This window comes from Poromitra crassiceps (genome assembly GCF_964638095.1).
Source record: "Poromitra crassiceps genome assembly, chromosome: 13".
NCBI lineage: Eukaryota > Metazoa > Chordata > Actinopteri > Beryciformes > Melamphaidae > Poromitra > Poromitra crassiceps.
Genome location: NC_139644.1, coordinates 12035507 through 12049929, shown reverse-complemented (window position 1 = coordinate 12049929; position 14423 = coordinate 12035507). Strand labels below are relative to the sequence as shown.

The following is a 14423-nucleotide window of genomic DNA, read 5'->3' as shown; positions in this document are numbered from 1 at the left end:
TTTAGAGAGAGACAGACAGACAGACAGACAGACAGAGAGAGAGAGAGAGAGAGTCTGGGGAAATGGCTGCTGTTTGCCTCTGGTCGTGTCTGTGTGCGTCTATTTATATCGCAGCACCCAGAACAGCCACACGGGGAGGAATTAAGCCGAGCATCACTGACGACATCATGAAGCCGCTGAATGAGCTGCGGTCTGTGTGCGAGTGCAGGGGCGGGATTAGACAACGAGCCCGCTGCACACAGTGCACTGTGTGAGGGAGCCTATTGTACACTGATAGAGCCACACACACACACACACACACACACACACACACACACACACACACACACGTGCGTGCGTGCACACACGCACACACACACACACATGCGCGCGCACACACACACACACACACAGAAACACGCGCGAGTGCACACGCACGGACACACACACACACACGCGTACACACACACGCGTGCACACACACACACACACACACGCGTACACACACACGCGTGCACACACACACACACACACAGAGACACACAAAATCGCAGCACTCACAAGAAAGTTTTCATACTTTTCATATTTCATCCAGCACAGCAGCAGGAAAAGTTTCAGCCTTCGGCTTTCCTCAGCCTTATATGCCTGCAGCCCCCAGGCCATATCGCTCTATCCTTCACAACACAAATAACACAATCATGTGAAATGACAACTTCAGGAGATATGTGGTGTGATGTGCATCTGGGGCATTTTCCCCACTCTCTCCCAAACCCAAACGTCCGATTTGCCAATTCAGAGAGAGTCAAGAGAGTCCTTGTACCCAGGGTTTTGAGAAAGAAAGTGTGTACCCATCAGCTTGTTTCTCTCGTCTCGTCCTGCCTACCTTGTATCCCCTCCAGAACGCCTGGATGAGCAGAGCAGCCTGATCCTCTGTCAGTAACAGGAACAGAGGGATGGGAGGCCGGGGACTGAGGAGAGAGAGAGAGAGAGAGAGAGGGAGAGAGAGAGAGAGAGAGGAAAAGAGAGATAGTGAGGGAGAGAGAAAGGGGGATAGAGAGGCAGGGAGAGAGAGACAGAGGACAGAAGGATGAGTCATCTCTACTTCTTACAAAGAGACACTCAGCAGCAGCCATGGGGAACTAATGTGAGAGTCAAATATGTGTGTATTGCTGTCCTCTTAAATAATGGATTTGACGATAGTGTGTGTGTGTGTGTGGAGTTATGGAGTTACTCACTGTATGCTGAGCCAGTCCTTGACAAAGGGTATGTCATGGAAGTTCACGGGGCCCTGTCCTCTCCTGCAAGGGTTGTGGCTGGGAGTGGGAGTGGGAGTGGGTAGGTAATGGAACAGGTAATGCAACAAATAAAGATAAATAAATAAAAATAGGAGTGGAGAAGATGACAGAGTCCGTTCAGACCTGCTAGTTAAACGGCCGAGCTCTGATCTTTGGCGCTCCGATCTCAGTAAAGTACAGGTCTGAATGCACCTGATGTGCATTGAGATCACCTCTGGACCGCATGTGGTCAGATTCCTGTGTGTGTCTGAATGCAATGTGACCTCAGAGGCTTTAAGGACCGCCTACTCTACTGAACCTCTGCATAATAAGGACCGCCTACTCTACTGAACCTCTGCATAATAAGGACCGCCCACTCTACTGAACCTCTGCATAATAAGGACCGCCTACTCTACTGAACCTCTGCATAATAAGGACCGCCCACTCTACTGAACCTCTGCATAATAAGGACCGCCCACTCTACTGAACCTCTGCATAATAAGGACCGCCCACTCTACTGAACCTCTGCATAATAAGGACCGCCCACTCTACTGAACCTCTGAATAATAAGGACCGCCCACTCTACTGAACCTCTGCATAATAAGGACCGCCCACTCTACTGAACCTCTGCATAATAAGGACCGCCCACTCTACTGAACCTCTGCATAATAAGGACCGCCTACTCTACTGAACCTCTGCATAATAAGGACCGCCCACTCTACTGAACCTCTGCATAATAAGGACCGCCCACTCTACTGAACCTCTACATAATAAGGACCGCCTACTCTACTGAACCTCTGCATAATAAGGACCGCCCACTCTACTGAACCTCTGCATAATAAGGACCGCCTACTCTACTGAACCTCTGCATAATAAGGACCGCCCACTCTACTGAACCTCTGCATAATAAGGACCGCCTACTCTACTGAACCTCTGCATAATAAGGACCGCCCACTCTACTGAACCTCTGCATAATAAGGACTGCCCACTCTACTGAACCTCTGCATAATAAGGACCGCCTACTCTACTGAACCTCTGCATAATAAGGACCGCCTACTCTACTGAACCTCTGCATAATAAGGACCGCCTACTCTACTGAACCTCTGCATAATAAGGACCGCCCACTCTACTGAACCTCTGCATAATAAGGACCACCTACTCTACTGAACCTCTGCATAATAAGGACTGCCCACTCTACTGAACCTCTGCATAATAAGGACTGCCCACTCTACTGAACCTCTGCATAATAAGGACCGCCTACTCTACTGAACCTCTGCATAATAAGGACCGCCCACTCTACTGAACCTCTGCATAATAAGGACCGCCCACTCTACTGAACCTCTGCATAGTAAGGGCAATCCTGGCTCAGTTAACATTATGCATCTCTCCTAACATTGATGAATTCTGAGCTCAAATTAAGCAATAATCAACAGCTCTGAGAGACCATACTTTTGTAATACACTGTAGAATAAAACGTGAGACAATTATGCTATGTTTTTTTTATGTATATGTTTTTATTTGCATGAAATGTCTTATTTAGAAAGAAATTAAAAAATAATATTGCAAAACCAGTTATTCTGGCTATTCTGCAGACTGGTTTACAAACTGTATTACAATTTCCCCTTTAAATTGTTAAATTTTAAATTAGTACAATTAAGAAAATATAATAGGTACATGGTGTTATTAAAAGCAGACTGCAGCTGGGGCGGAGCCACTGATTAACCAAGCAGACAGACGTTGCCGCAACAGAAGCCTTGTTACAATGTTGAACATTCTTGAAAACTATGAGCATTGAAACTAATTGAGAAAGGAATTACATGGTGCAAAAGGCTCATTTCACAGCAACCTTTTGAGGTGGTAAAGCAGGAAATAACACAGCTGCTTTACTTTACTTCCTGCTTTTACCACCTCAAAAGGGTTGCTGTGAAATGGGTCCATTGATGCATAGATTTCCACTCCATTTCTCTCACAACATACACTACCAGGCAATCAATACTATACACTACTAGTGGAATAGAGGGTATGCACGTGATGTCACAGAGGCAGAGGTCACTGCGGGGTCAAGGGTCACGCCCACTGAGTGGCAGCATTAACCTTCAGCTTGAATGCAGTAATCAGCCTATATAAATGACACCTGCTGCTCCAAACAACAGGGAGGAAGAAACTAATGTTTTGCCACTCAGTCCCAATTGGCCTTTTTTCCCCACAGCAGCCATTATGTGTCTAAAAGGCAGGAAGTAACACAGGTGCAACCAAAACATAATTAGGGTTTCCAACTCCCGGTCCATTTAGGTGTTCCAGTGCTGGGGCCCTAATTAATGATTTGCTTGCACCTGTGTTTACCCTGCCTTTTAGACACAAAATGGTGGCTGTGAAAAAGGCACCATTGCAGCCTCTCCTCTCTCTCTCTCTCCCCAGAGGGTTTCCATATTCCTCTTCAGTGGCTGATTGCTCCAGAGTGCACTGGCTGATTCAAACCGCTCTCACCTGTGTGCTGCTCCATTATGGCGTTCTCCATGGTGCTGGACATGTGTTGAGGCATTTTGGCCACTAATTAGCCATTTTTGCCGATTTCATCAGCCTTAATTGCCTAATTCAAAACTCCGGCTCCGTTAGGTCACCTGCAGGAGTGCTCTTTACACTTCCTGAAATATTCAACCCGATCGCGCGTAAAATATCATAGATGTCGCTGAACACAATTCTGCTCACACACACGCACGCAGAGTTTGCATGCCTTGATGGAAAGGAATTAATACAGATCAAAATGGCTTTAAGATAATGACTAACATAGTACATTCACTCAGGTGTGTGTATGTGGGGGGGAGGGGGAGGGGCTTACTTGTACAGCCACTCTGTTAGGAAGTCACACGGGTCAAATGCTGTTCTTTTCCTCTGAAACACAAAAGAAAGTCATGGATGCTTGGCAACATGCAATGGACAATGGAATATTGTGGAGTGACATATTGACTGTAATGTCAGTTGAGCCGGTGCAACAAGACACATGAATTGCTAAGATGGAAGAGTAACAAATCCCAAGACAAATGGCTGTTCAGATGTGCGTGTAGTTTATTGGTTTATTATAGCAGTAGCAGGCATACAGTGTGGTTTTGCTGCAAGCTTGTTGATTGGTCATAGGAATTTTTAATGATTGGTCAGAGGTCTTTTTAATGATACGATTGGTCAGAGGTGTTTTTATGATCAATTCAGACCTGGAAACAGTGCTGCTTCTGGGCCTCTCTGAGCATGGCCTCCAGTCCAGGAAGTAACACAGGAAACACACTCTCCTCCAAGAACCTTGTAACGGGACCTGAGGAAAAACACACACACACACACACACACACACACAGATAACAGAGGCATTCGCACACACAGTTGCATGATGCATCATCCATCCATCCATCATCCAGCTCAGACTTACGTTCATGGAGTTGAGGAGGGGACGTAGTTTCAGAAGTTGATGGGTGTTTCTGAATGGAGGGAAGAGGTTTTTCCAAGACTGAGTACCCAGCAAGAGCCGGGTGGCTGAGAAGAGGGTCGAAATTCTCCAGAGGGTCGTCATCCACAAATACCTAATGAAACCCATGACTATGAGCTCCTGGAATGATGTTTAACCAGAAGAAATACCACAGACAACACCAGGATCCTCCTACTGCCACTGGCAGCCAGGTAGTTTCACCTTGTGACAGTTGGTGGTAGCCTGGGTAAACCCATCCCCCACGTGACCTGCTCTCAGACCTGTTCTCAGTCACTATGTAGTGATAGTGATTATAGATAGATAGTGACTGGGAACTGAGAGAGCAGGTCACGTGGGGGCTGGGTTTACCTAGGCTAAGTTGGTGGCATCTCAGTGGTTAGTCAGTGACACTTTGGGGTAGGTATGAAAATATATATATATATTTTTTTTTACTAAACTAATGTTTGCTCAATTATGTTTAAACCTGTTTATGCAATTATGTTGACATAACCAAATTTCACTCTTGCAATAATACAACTAAAGAAGTATTAAGAGTATATTTGTCTTGCATTTTATTTAAAAACGGGCAAAATCATAACCTTCCTTGGCAGAATGAATTACATAAAATGAAGGAAAAACAAAAAGGTAGAATGTTGGTTGCTCAACAACCATCATGAAAACAAAGCAAGACATTTTCCCAGCCCTAGTGGACAGCAACTACCGCACACACAGAACGCCACTGACCGAGATCCCACAAACTGCACGAACTTACTGGGAAAACTTGCACTGAGGCAGAATGGCTGACCTTGGCCGTAGTGAGTCCATAGAAGACTGGCGAGTGTTTACTGGCGCTGTACTGGGAGAGCGGAGTGCTCACCGAGCCGCTGTCCCGGTCCGTCCACACGCCGGAGGGAGGACAGGGCCGCTTGGCTTCATACTCTTCAGACAGCAGCATGCACACCACATAGACAGCAATATATTTTACATTTACCCGTGTTCATATCTCCAAGACAGTTTAAGGTTAAGCGATACAAAGTAAACATTAATCTTACCTTCACACACTTGTTGCCACAATGATTTTCTGGTACCGATTAGCTTCGCCATTTTCTACTGCCGTTGCCAAGGACGCGCTGGTTGCCGAGGAAGTAACAACTGAGCTTCGAAATCATGCTTTTCGATGTAAATACTGTAACAACACAGGCGAGGCTGGTTTCGAACCGAAGGTCTCCAACTTACAAGCCCAACACGTTAACCACGTTAAACTCTCGTAACGGGACAAGCCCGTCTTTTATTGTCACACGAACACCACAATACATGCATGCGGCCACAACACACTCATGCTGACGGTTAACTGAAGGACCAACGTGCTCGCTTTATCCTTCCAGACCGAGGATCGCTACAATACGTCAACTAGACAATTTTGGCGAATATAATGATGCATGCATGTGACCAAACAACAATTTAATTAATTTACAACGTTGTTTTTGTTGTTGATTATGCTGACTGTTTGTGTCCAAGAGTGAAATACCGCAATCCTGAGATTTGACGCTAGAGAGCAGCAGAGAGCTGAATGTGATTCTGTCTGCGGCTCCTCTACACAAGTCCTTATGAGCCGAAGCTCAGCCACACATCCTGCATTGGAACACATGCAGTTTGCAGTGTTATAAAGTCTAGGTTGGCGCACTGCATCTATCAATAAACATATTATAGCTTTGAGTAAAAGCTTTGGAGAACATTCATCTTGTGCACTATTTTTAGAAATAGGGCCTACACCCAATATACAGCAAGTGATACAGCTTTCAAACGAGAGAAAAGACAGAGCAATCTTTTGTAATAAAGCTATATTCACTGGAAGCTCTTCAAAATTAAAATCTTTATTGGAATATATTCCAAAGCAGTTAAGCCATCTCATGACAGAACAAAAATAGCCATTTATCTTAAAAAAAAGAAAAAAAAAATCTAAAAGGTTCCAAAATGCACTGAATAGCATTTGACAAAATATACATTGCACTAAGTCATATCTCGCAGTCACTAATTGACTTGTTAATAAATAGGATCATGAACAAAATATCTTTTATACATAACATTTTAGACTGCCTCATCTGCAACACCCACAACTGATTACTACACACCCCTCACTTTTTAAACAAATTGTGAAGACTTGTGCCACAAACATTTCCTAAAGCTGTAGCTAACAGTGCATCCCTCTGACACGATCAACCCCCAAAAACAGAAAAAAGTAAAACACAATACAATGAGTAATAGTAGAAATAATAACTGTGATCGTAATAGAACAATAATGACAGGGTGTACCCTTTTTTTTCATTATATAAAGCAACACTGATAAAAGCAGATATTATATAAAGGACCAACTATCAACAATGAAATATACACATTACATTCCTTCGGGGTATCAGAACAGTGGGAGCCCTAGTGAAGAGGACGTTTACAACTGCGCCAGGGAGAGCCGGACCATCCCATTGGCTTAGAGTCTCCTTCTGAAAACCACGCTCTTGTCTAGGGCTGGCTAGAATTTTCTTTCACCTTTCAAGGTTCAACGATCATTTTAAGATCCAAGATCTTAAACTCGTACAGACGTCACACTCTCTCCCTCTTCACGTGAATCCTGCGAGGTCTGTGAAAGCTGGAGCAAGGTACGGGAGTCACATGCTAGAATTCCTCCTGCAGTCCATCCGTATTCCATACACAAACTTGGCCTATGTTGCTTACTGTAATGTACATACATGACTTCCTATTACTGTAGCCATGTGGAGCTTAGGTCAGTGGTTATTAGTGTAGCAGTGTGGGTAAATCGAGGACGACTTGCATCAAGTCTCCCGCGGAGAGAACATTCAAAGACTGTCCAAACGCAGTGTGTTGAAGTTTCAGAGTAGAGAGCTCACTGGTGGCTGTAGGGAACAAGATTAGCAAGCCTTGCTTGTCCAGAATGTGCCTGGTCTGGTCCTGCAGACCGCCCCCGAGCAACCGCAGAATGTAAGTCACTCTGGGGATTTGACAGATGGAGCGACGTGCCTGGACAGTGTCACAGGCAAAGGTGCAGTGGCTTTGATCCTGAAAAATCCAGAAGACCCGCACAGGGAGTCGACGTTAAATACGTTAAGAACACAAGCCAAACGAGACTAAGGGCCGAGAGATGTGAGGAAATGAGAGAGAGAGGGGTCGGCAGTCCCCCCGCTCCAAGCTTCACCCCTCCTACAGAGGGCTGTAGGTGCCGAGAGGTGGGGGGGTTGGATTTGTCAGCTGCAACCACTGGGGGGCACTGCTGCCCTCGTGGACTGATTCAGTGCAAGAGAGGCCGTTTGAAGGAAATCCATTAACAATCCGCAGCTTGGTTTCCTAAAAGTCTTTCATACAGAAATGTGGGCGAGTTTTTCTGAGTCCCCTCCATTTGTAAGAAGTTGGCCAGAGCTATGTACAGGTAGTGTGATATGTACTGTCAGAGAGTGCATGCTAGTGGCTGCATCACTGAGGGCGTGGCACTCCGTGCACTCTGATGCGGTAGAGGCAGGTGTACTCTGGGTGGCCCCAGTTACTCAGCACCCGCACCTCGATGATCTGGAAGGCCTTGTCATTCTTCTCCTGAAAAGGAGAGAGGGGGGGGGGGGGGGGGGGGGTAGTCAGTGCACGTTAGCAGGAGTTCAACTCATTTTCATATTCGTCACCCTATTAAAATAATGGCCTAAGTTACTTTTTCAAGTTTTTCAGAAAACATAAAAAACTGAACCAAATACAGAATATATGATATTTATTAATCATTCCACAATTTTCTTTTATGACAATAGATGACTATTGACATACAAATAACACTGTCTGTCAATTATGTAACATAAAACGATTAGATGACTGATTAAATGACTTAGGCCAAATTACGAACATGCCATTGTGATTTAGGTAAAAAAAAAAAAGACTTAGGCCTGACTTAGTTTATTTTTTGCATTTTATGTCAAGCGTGTGACTTAGGCCGTTTTATTTTTGCCTAAGTCACATTGTCTTGACTTAGGCAAAAATAAAACAGCCTAAACGGCCACACACTTGACATAGGCCATTGCACTACCAGGTAGGAACAGCATGATCTTTTCAATTAACGACTTAGGCCATTTGACCAGAGGTGGCCAGCATCATGAAGAGATGATTTAGGCAAAAATAGAATTTTCCTCAAAAAGTGACGTAGGCCATTACTTGAAGAGGGTGACGATATAGAAGGTTAGTCGGTAAGTGTATTACAGGCAGGTGTGAAAGTGGGTTTATTTACCATGACTTGGAAGTTCTGCAGTGCCTCCCCATCTTCCTGGTAGATGTAGTTACCCAATAGCGTGCCCTGCTCTTGGAACTCATCATCTAGACCCTGTGCACACACAAACAAAACAAGTTAAGTTAAGTTATCCTTTATTTATCCCCTTGGGGAAATTCATCCAGTACGTCATCAATGGATATGTCACTACTGGAAGTGGACAGACACTACTGCCTGATGCTCGCATGGAGGTTTGAGGTCGGTGTGTTCACTTACAAAGACGGTGAAGTTGCGTGGGGCGCTGGTGATGTTTCCGGTCGGGGACAGTGCTTTGGGGATGTGCTCCAGGCAGAAGGCCGTGGGCAGGATCCTCAGGGACAGCCGGATCACCAGATAGCCCTGGGAGCCTTTGAACGCCCAGCAGTTACCTGGGTGCACATCAGGCTGGCGGGAGAGAGAGAGAGAGAGAGTGTGGGAAGGAATAATTAATAATTATAATATTAATTATAAATCACATTATATAATAATATGAGTTTCATAAGAGCAGCTTTGACAGTGATGGCAATAGATTAGACCTACCAACCACCTATTCAATCAAAACAATAGTTAAATGAGCACTCAAAGTTCATCGGCTAACTATGAAGCAGCCAAGATCTTAATCCTATCATATTAACATCTTTCTATCATGAGCAACATGGAGATGTTTCTCTTGGATGTTGTCCCCAGAGTCGGTAGTTCCAGGCCAGCACTGAGGCTCACCTGGATGACGACACGAGGAGACTGGGAGAAGTACCAGAGAGGCAGGCCAAACAGACTCATGAGGGCAGTCTTGGTTTCATAGGTCTCAGAGCAGCGAGTACTCAGGATGCTGCCACCTGAAAACACACACACACACACACACACACACACACACACACACACACACACACACACACACACACACACACCACTGTTAGATACGCCATTACACTATGTTGTTTGAAGAACCATCAAAGGTAGAACATGACCATTCTGTTAAATATTAAGTGCAGATTGCCTGGGCCACAAATCAGTGTTTAAATGACAGACTATAAAAACACTTAACTATATGGCTACTTAATCTGTGCCGTCTATAAAGTGGATGTGCTGTATGTAGGTCAACAGACTAACAACAGACTTGACTATGGAGCCTGAGCTTTGGCCTCTAATGCCCTGATGTCCCCTGTCCTCGCTAATGCCCGCATGCTCCATTACATAACAGAAATGATGCGTTAGCGTGCAGTGCTGACTTGTGGAACAGCTAGCGTGCTAATCTCTGCTAGCCATGACAGGTTTAACTGACGTGCATCAAGGGTCAGGATGGACAGGCATGAATGAGTCCATGAGAGGCATTCTTCTTACCTCCAGTCTCCAGGGCATAGTCCGCCTGGCCTGTCCGATCCTGGGAGTAGAGCCTCAAAGCGTTTTGGACGATCAGCTGCACGTGCTGGGGGAGAGGTCACAAGAAAAGTAAAGTAAATATGCGGTAATACTCTTAAAGACATGGCAAATTAACACCTTTTCAATGCACTTGGGTTACATTATGTATAATTTGGATAATCCCCCCCCCCTCTCTTTTTTCTCTCCATATTCTCCCCAATTGTACTTCACCATTTCCACCAGCCAAGCTGTCCTGGTCGTTGCTCCACCCCCTCTCCTGATCTGAGGAGAGTTAGAGACTAGCACATGCTTCCTCCGATACATGTGAAGTCACCATCCCCTTCTTTCCAATGAACAGTGATGAGTTTCACCGGGAGGACGTAGCACGTGGGAGGCTCACGCTATTCCCCCAAGTTCCCCTCCCCCCCGACCAGAGGAGGCGCTAGTGCATCAACCAGAACACATACCCTAAACCGCCTTCCCACCCGCAGACACGGCCAATTGTGCCTGTATGGACGCCCGATCAAGCCGGAGATAACACGGGGGCTCGAACCCGCGACCCTCGTAGTGGTGGGCAGGGAATCTACCGCTGCACTACCCGGACGCCCCACAATGATGATGTTGACAGTAGAAAATGACGGCCCGTTACCTCTTCAGACAGGCCCTCAGCAGTGACGGTATGCTGGACGCTCGCGGTGACGGTCTGAGTGACGGCCCTGGCCTGGGCCTCGGCATCAACCAGGGTCTGGGCTCGGCTCTGCTCCAGCTGCAGGCTCACGGCCCTCAGGATGCTCAGCTCCAGTGAAGACAGCGCCACCTGCAGGTCAGGCGTGCTCACGTAGCGCTGGGACAGCCAGCTGATCAGCGCCTCGGGCACCTCGCCCTGCTCCCCTCCTGCCTGGCCGCTGCCAAAGAACAGAGCCTGCAACTCCTTACGCACCTGGGAGGATACCTGGGAGGATACCTGCGATGATACCTGGGATGATACCTGGGATGATACTTGGGCTGATATCTGGGTGAGAGACACACAGAAAAAACAATCAAAATAAGGGTAAAGAAATGCAATATTAAAATCATTTATAGCCAGCAATCTTAACGTATGCCCAATATTTGTGCTACTTACGGTCTCCTGGAGGGTGTCCAGCTGCTCACACTTGCCCTTGCATCCCATAACCCCCTGCAGGTCCTGTCTGATCTTGCCCAACTCCACCTCAAGTCTCTGCACCTCTGTTAGCAGAAGATCATGGTCCTCCTGCTTCACACCCACACTGAGGGAAAGACAATATCTAATTTATATATGAATTTGCCACCATATAGAGAAAAAATAAATAGATTCAGTTAAAGGTCCCATATTATGCTATTTTTAGCTGTTTAAAACATGTCTCTGAGGCTTTTCAAACAAGGTTTTGGAGGCTATGGCTTTAAAAGCCCTCAGAATGCATCACAGCTGCCTGGGAGAGGCCTGCTGTCTCTCTGGTCTGGTGGCATGACCTGTTTCGGGGGCGGGATGCAGGATGTTCATGAGCGGGATGCATTATTCATGAGGCAGCTGCTCTGATTGGCCCGCCTGACCGCTTGCCGTTCAGAGGGGAAGAAGCAGGTGCCCCATGCCCAAAACAAACATGGATGCCGCTCCACAATATCAACATCGCAACAGAAACCTTACGTTTGAACCAGAAACCGACCAAAACAGGAGAAAGCTGTTGAAGTTACAGCAGCATGTAAATGAGTGCTAGGTAGAAGTTTGTGTTTGTCTTAGTTTCCCGACATGTGTATGTGGTTCTATCATATAACGTTAGACACTGGCTGTGTCAACCACAGTGGCTAGCTCTAACTTAGAGGGTTTTCAACCAGCTTTGTATCATTACAAAATCAGTAGTATATCCAAAAACTGTAAACCGCTTTGCAGCCATTCATTTAGTTTGACAGTTATTGAGATGAAGCTGTGGATCAGTGATGTCATTCATGCACAAATGACATTGCGGATATACGACTGATTTAGTAATAATTATAATAGAAAGCTGGTTGAAAATCGACAGTGTGTTCCTTTAAGATTGTACGGTTTATTTGTAATCTTTTGCGCGGTTTTCCTGAAATAGAAAAAAAATAAACAACGCGTCAAATCTTGTACCTGACAGGAGGCGGAGCTGGCGTTGGAGTGGCAGCCTCTCTCTCCCTTTCCTCTTTCGCCTGCTCATATTGCTGCTGCTTCTGTTGCATCTCCTGCAATGCAATGCCATCAAGCATGAACCACCACATGACACAGAAGACAGATCATGTGTTGACATGATCTTGTTCAGGCATGTCAACACTAAACCATGCTGCCCTCTGGGGGCCTGATGACTTTTCCAGAGGGATATGTGAGAACTGAATGGATATAATATGCCTTTATGTTTTCATAAAGGGATCCTTTACTTCAAGTACTTCCATGGTCTTGGTATAATGTGTATAGTTGATATATGCTCTGGCAGTAAATAAGCTGTGTGCTACCAGAACACACATGGCATTCAATTATCAAGTTCATCTATAAAAGGATCACATTAGATTCTAATGTGATCCTTTAGAGATCCATGCAAGGACATCTTCTTTTTGATTGTCTGCCTCCACTGGGAAAGGGCAGCCCGGTGGCTGCACTTGCCATTGCAGTTTGTGGGCATATCTTAACAGCGTTCTCTCAGCAGTGAAGCAGTCACACTTATGTACCTCAGTCTTTGCAGCCAGAAGCTTGAGCAGCACTTCCACCTCGGCCAGCCGTGCCGTCTGACCCTGCTGCTGCTGCTTCTGCTGCTCTTCAGTCTGCAGCCAACAGGTCAGAGACGCAGAGAGATGAAGAGAGACAGAGAGCCAGAGACATGAAGAGACAGACAACCAGAGACATGAAGAGAGACAGAGAGCCAGAGACATGAAGAGAGACAGAGAGCCAGAGACATGAAGAGACAGGAGGGTGAGACAGACAACCAGAGACATGAAGAGAGACAGGATGGCGAGACAAATGGCGAGTTAAAATCTTCAAAAGCAAATTACAACACTCTTGTAAGTCAACACGAACACCACCAGAAACAGGATAATATGCTGACCCCTAAACCATCTCCGTACCTAGGGCTGTGCAATTAATCAAATTTTAATTTCAATTACAATTTTAGCTTCCCACAATTATGAAAACAAGATCATCTTGATAAAGCAATTCCTTTTTTTTATATATTATGAATTTTAGTTAGCCGGTTATGTATTTTACTTTTAGTTTCATTTATTATTTCTTTGTTTTTCAGTTCAATTATACTTCTAACGTTCAATGAAATCCAGTATAAAGAGACACGTTTTTTAAAGTTCAATAAATGCATGATGTTGCCAAAGTGAATGAGTAATTGCATTAAATAATCGTGATCTGAATATCAGTCAAAATAAGCGTGATTATGATTTTTGCCATAATCGAGCAGCCCTACCCGTACCTGTGCTCTGTGTGTGCTCTCCTGCTCCAGCTCTCCTCGCAGCAGACCGAGCCTCTGCTCCAGCAGGGAGGAGACCCACGGTTCCTGGCTCTTCCTGTCGGTCTGGGTGTTGAGCTGCTCCGTCAGGCTGTGGGTCTGAGTGTGGAGCTGCTCCGTCAGGCTGTGGATCTGAGTGTGGAGCTGCTCCCTCAGGCTGTCATAGAGACCCAGAGTGTCCCCCTTTCGCTCCTCCTGCTTCTGCTCACCCGTCTTGACCTGCTCCCACAGCAGGGCCAGCTGACGCTCCACGCGCTCCAGACGCTCCATGTCCAAGCTAGAGACCACTACTACTGGGGGAGGAGGGGCCAGCTGGGGAGGGAGGACAATGAAGGAGTGGATAGAGAGGGGAAGGAAGTGATGGCGATTACCAGATGTAGAAATATAGAGAGTAAGTGGGCAACGTCCATTATGTCAAGTCAAAGTTTTTGTGAGTGTAACACCAAATATGATTATGATTATGATAATATGAGTACGGTTTTCTTAAGTTTCAGTTTCTTAATGCATCTATGTGTGGTTATGTTAGCCTGGTAAACAAACAGTCTGGACTCCGAGGCGTCCACATCGATTTCAGTGGGCGG

At 45.8% G+C, this 14423-nt stretch overlaps 2 protein-coding genes across 5 annotated transcripts in view; both read right to left on the bottom strand.

Moving 5' to 3' along the window:
- iqck (IQ motif containing K) overlaps positions 1–5811 on the bottom strand; it is a gene marked incomplete at both ends in the record, with an annotated part of 24898 nt that extends 19087 nt beyond the window's left edge. The window contains 7 exons of the mRNA XM_083649918.1: positions 863–947; positions 1215–1292; positions 4093–4145; positions 4463–4560; positions 4672–4822; positions 5513–5646; positions 5760–5811. Coding sequence (XP_083506044.1) covers positions 863–947; positions 1215–1292; positions 4093–4145; positions 4463–4560; positions 4672–4822; positions 5513–5646; positions 5760–5811 — 651 coding nt within the window. The remainder of the gene's footprint in view (positions 1–862; positions 948–1214; positions 1293–4092; positions 4146–4462; positions 4561–4671; positions 4823–5512; positions 5647–5759) is intronic.
- Positions 5812–6561: 750 nt separating this feature from the next.
- sun1b (Sad1 and UNC84 domain containing 1b) overlaps positions 6562–14423 on the bottom strand; it is a 47881-nt gene continuing 40019 nt past the window's right edge. For all 4 annotated transcript variants that reach the window (XM_083649267.1, XM_083649265.1, XM_083649264.1 and 1 more), the window contains 10 exons: positions 13807–14154; positions 13061–13153; positions 12489–12580; positions 11481–11625; positions 11007–11369; positions 10340–10424; positions 9719–9834; positions 9236–9403; positions 8981–9073; positions 6562–8307 (listed from right to left, as the gene is read on the bottom strand). In XM_083649267.1, the coding sequence (XP_083505393.1) occupies positions 8191–8307; positions 8981–9073; positions 9236–9403; positions 9719–9834; positions 10340–10424; positions 11007–11369; positions 11481–11625; positions 12489–12580; positions 13061–13153; positions 13807–14154 (1620 nt within the window). In that variant the 3' untranslated portion in view covers positions 6562–8190. The remainder of the gene's footprint in view (positions 8308–8980; positions 9074–9235; positions 9404–9718; positions 9835–10339; positions 10425–11006; positions 11370–11480; positions 11626–12488; positions 12581–13060; positions 13154–13806; positions 14155–14423) is intronic.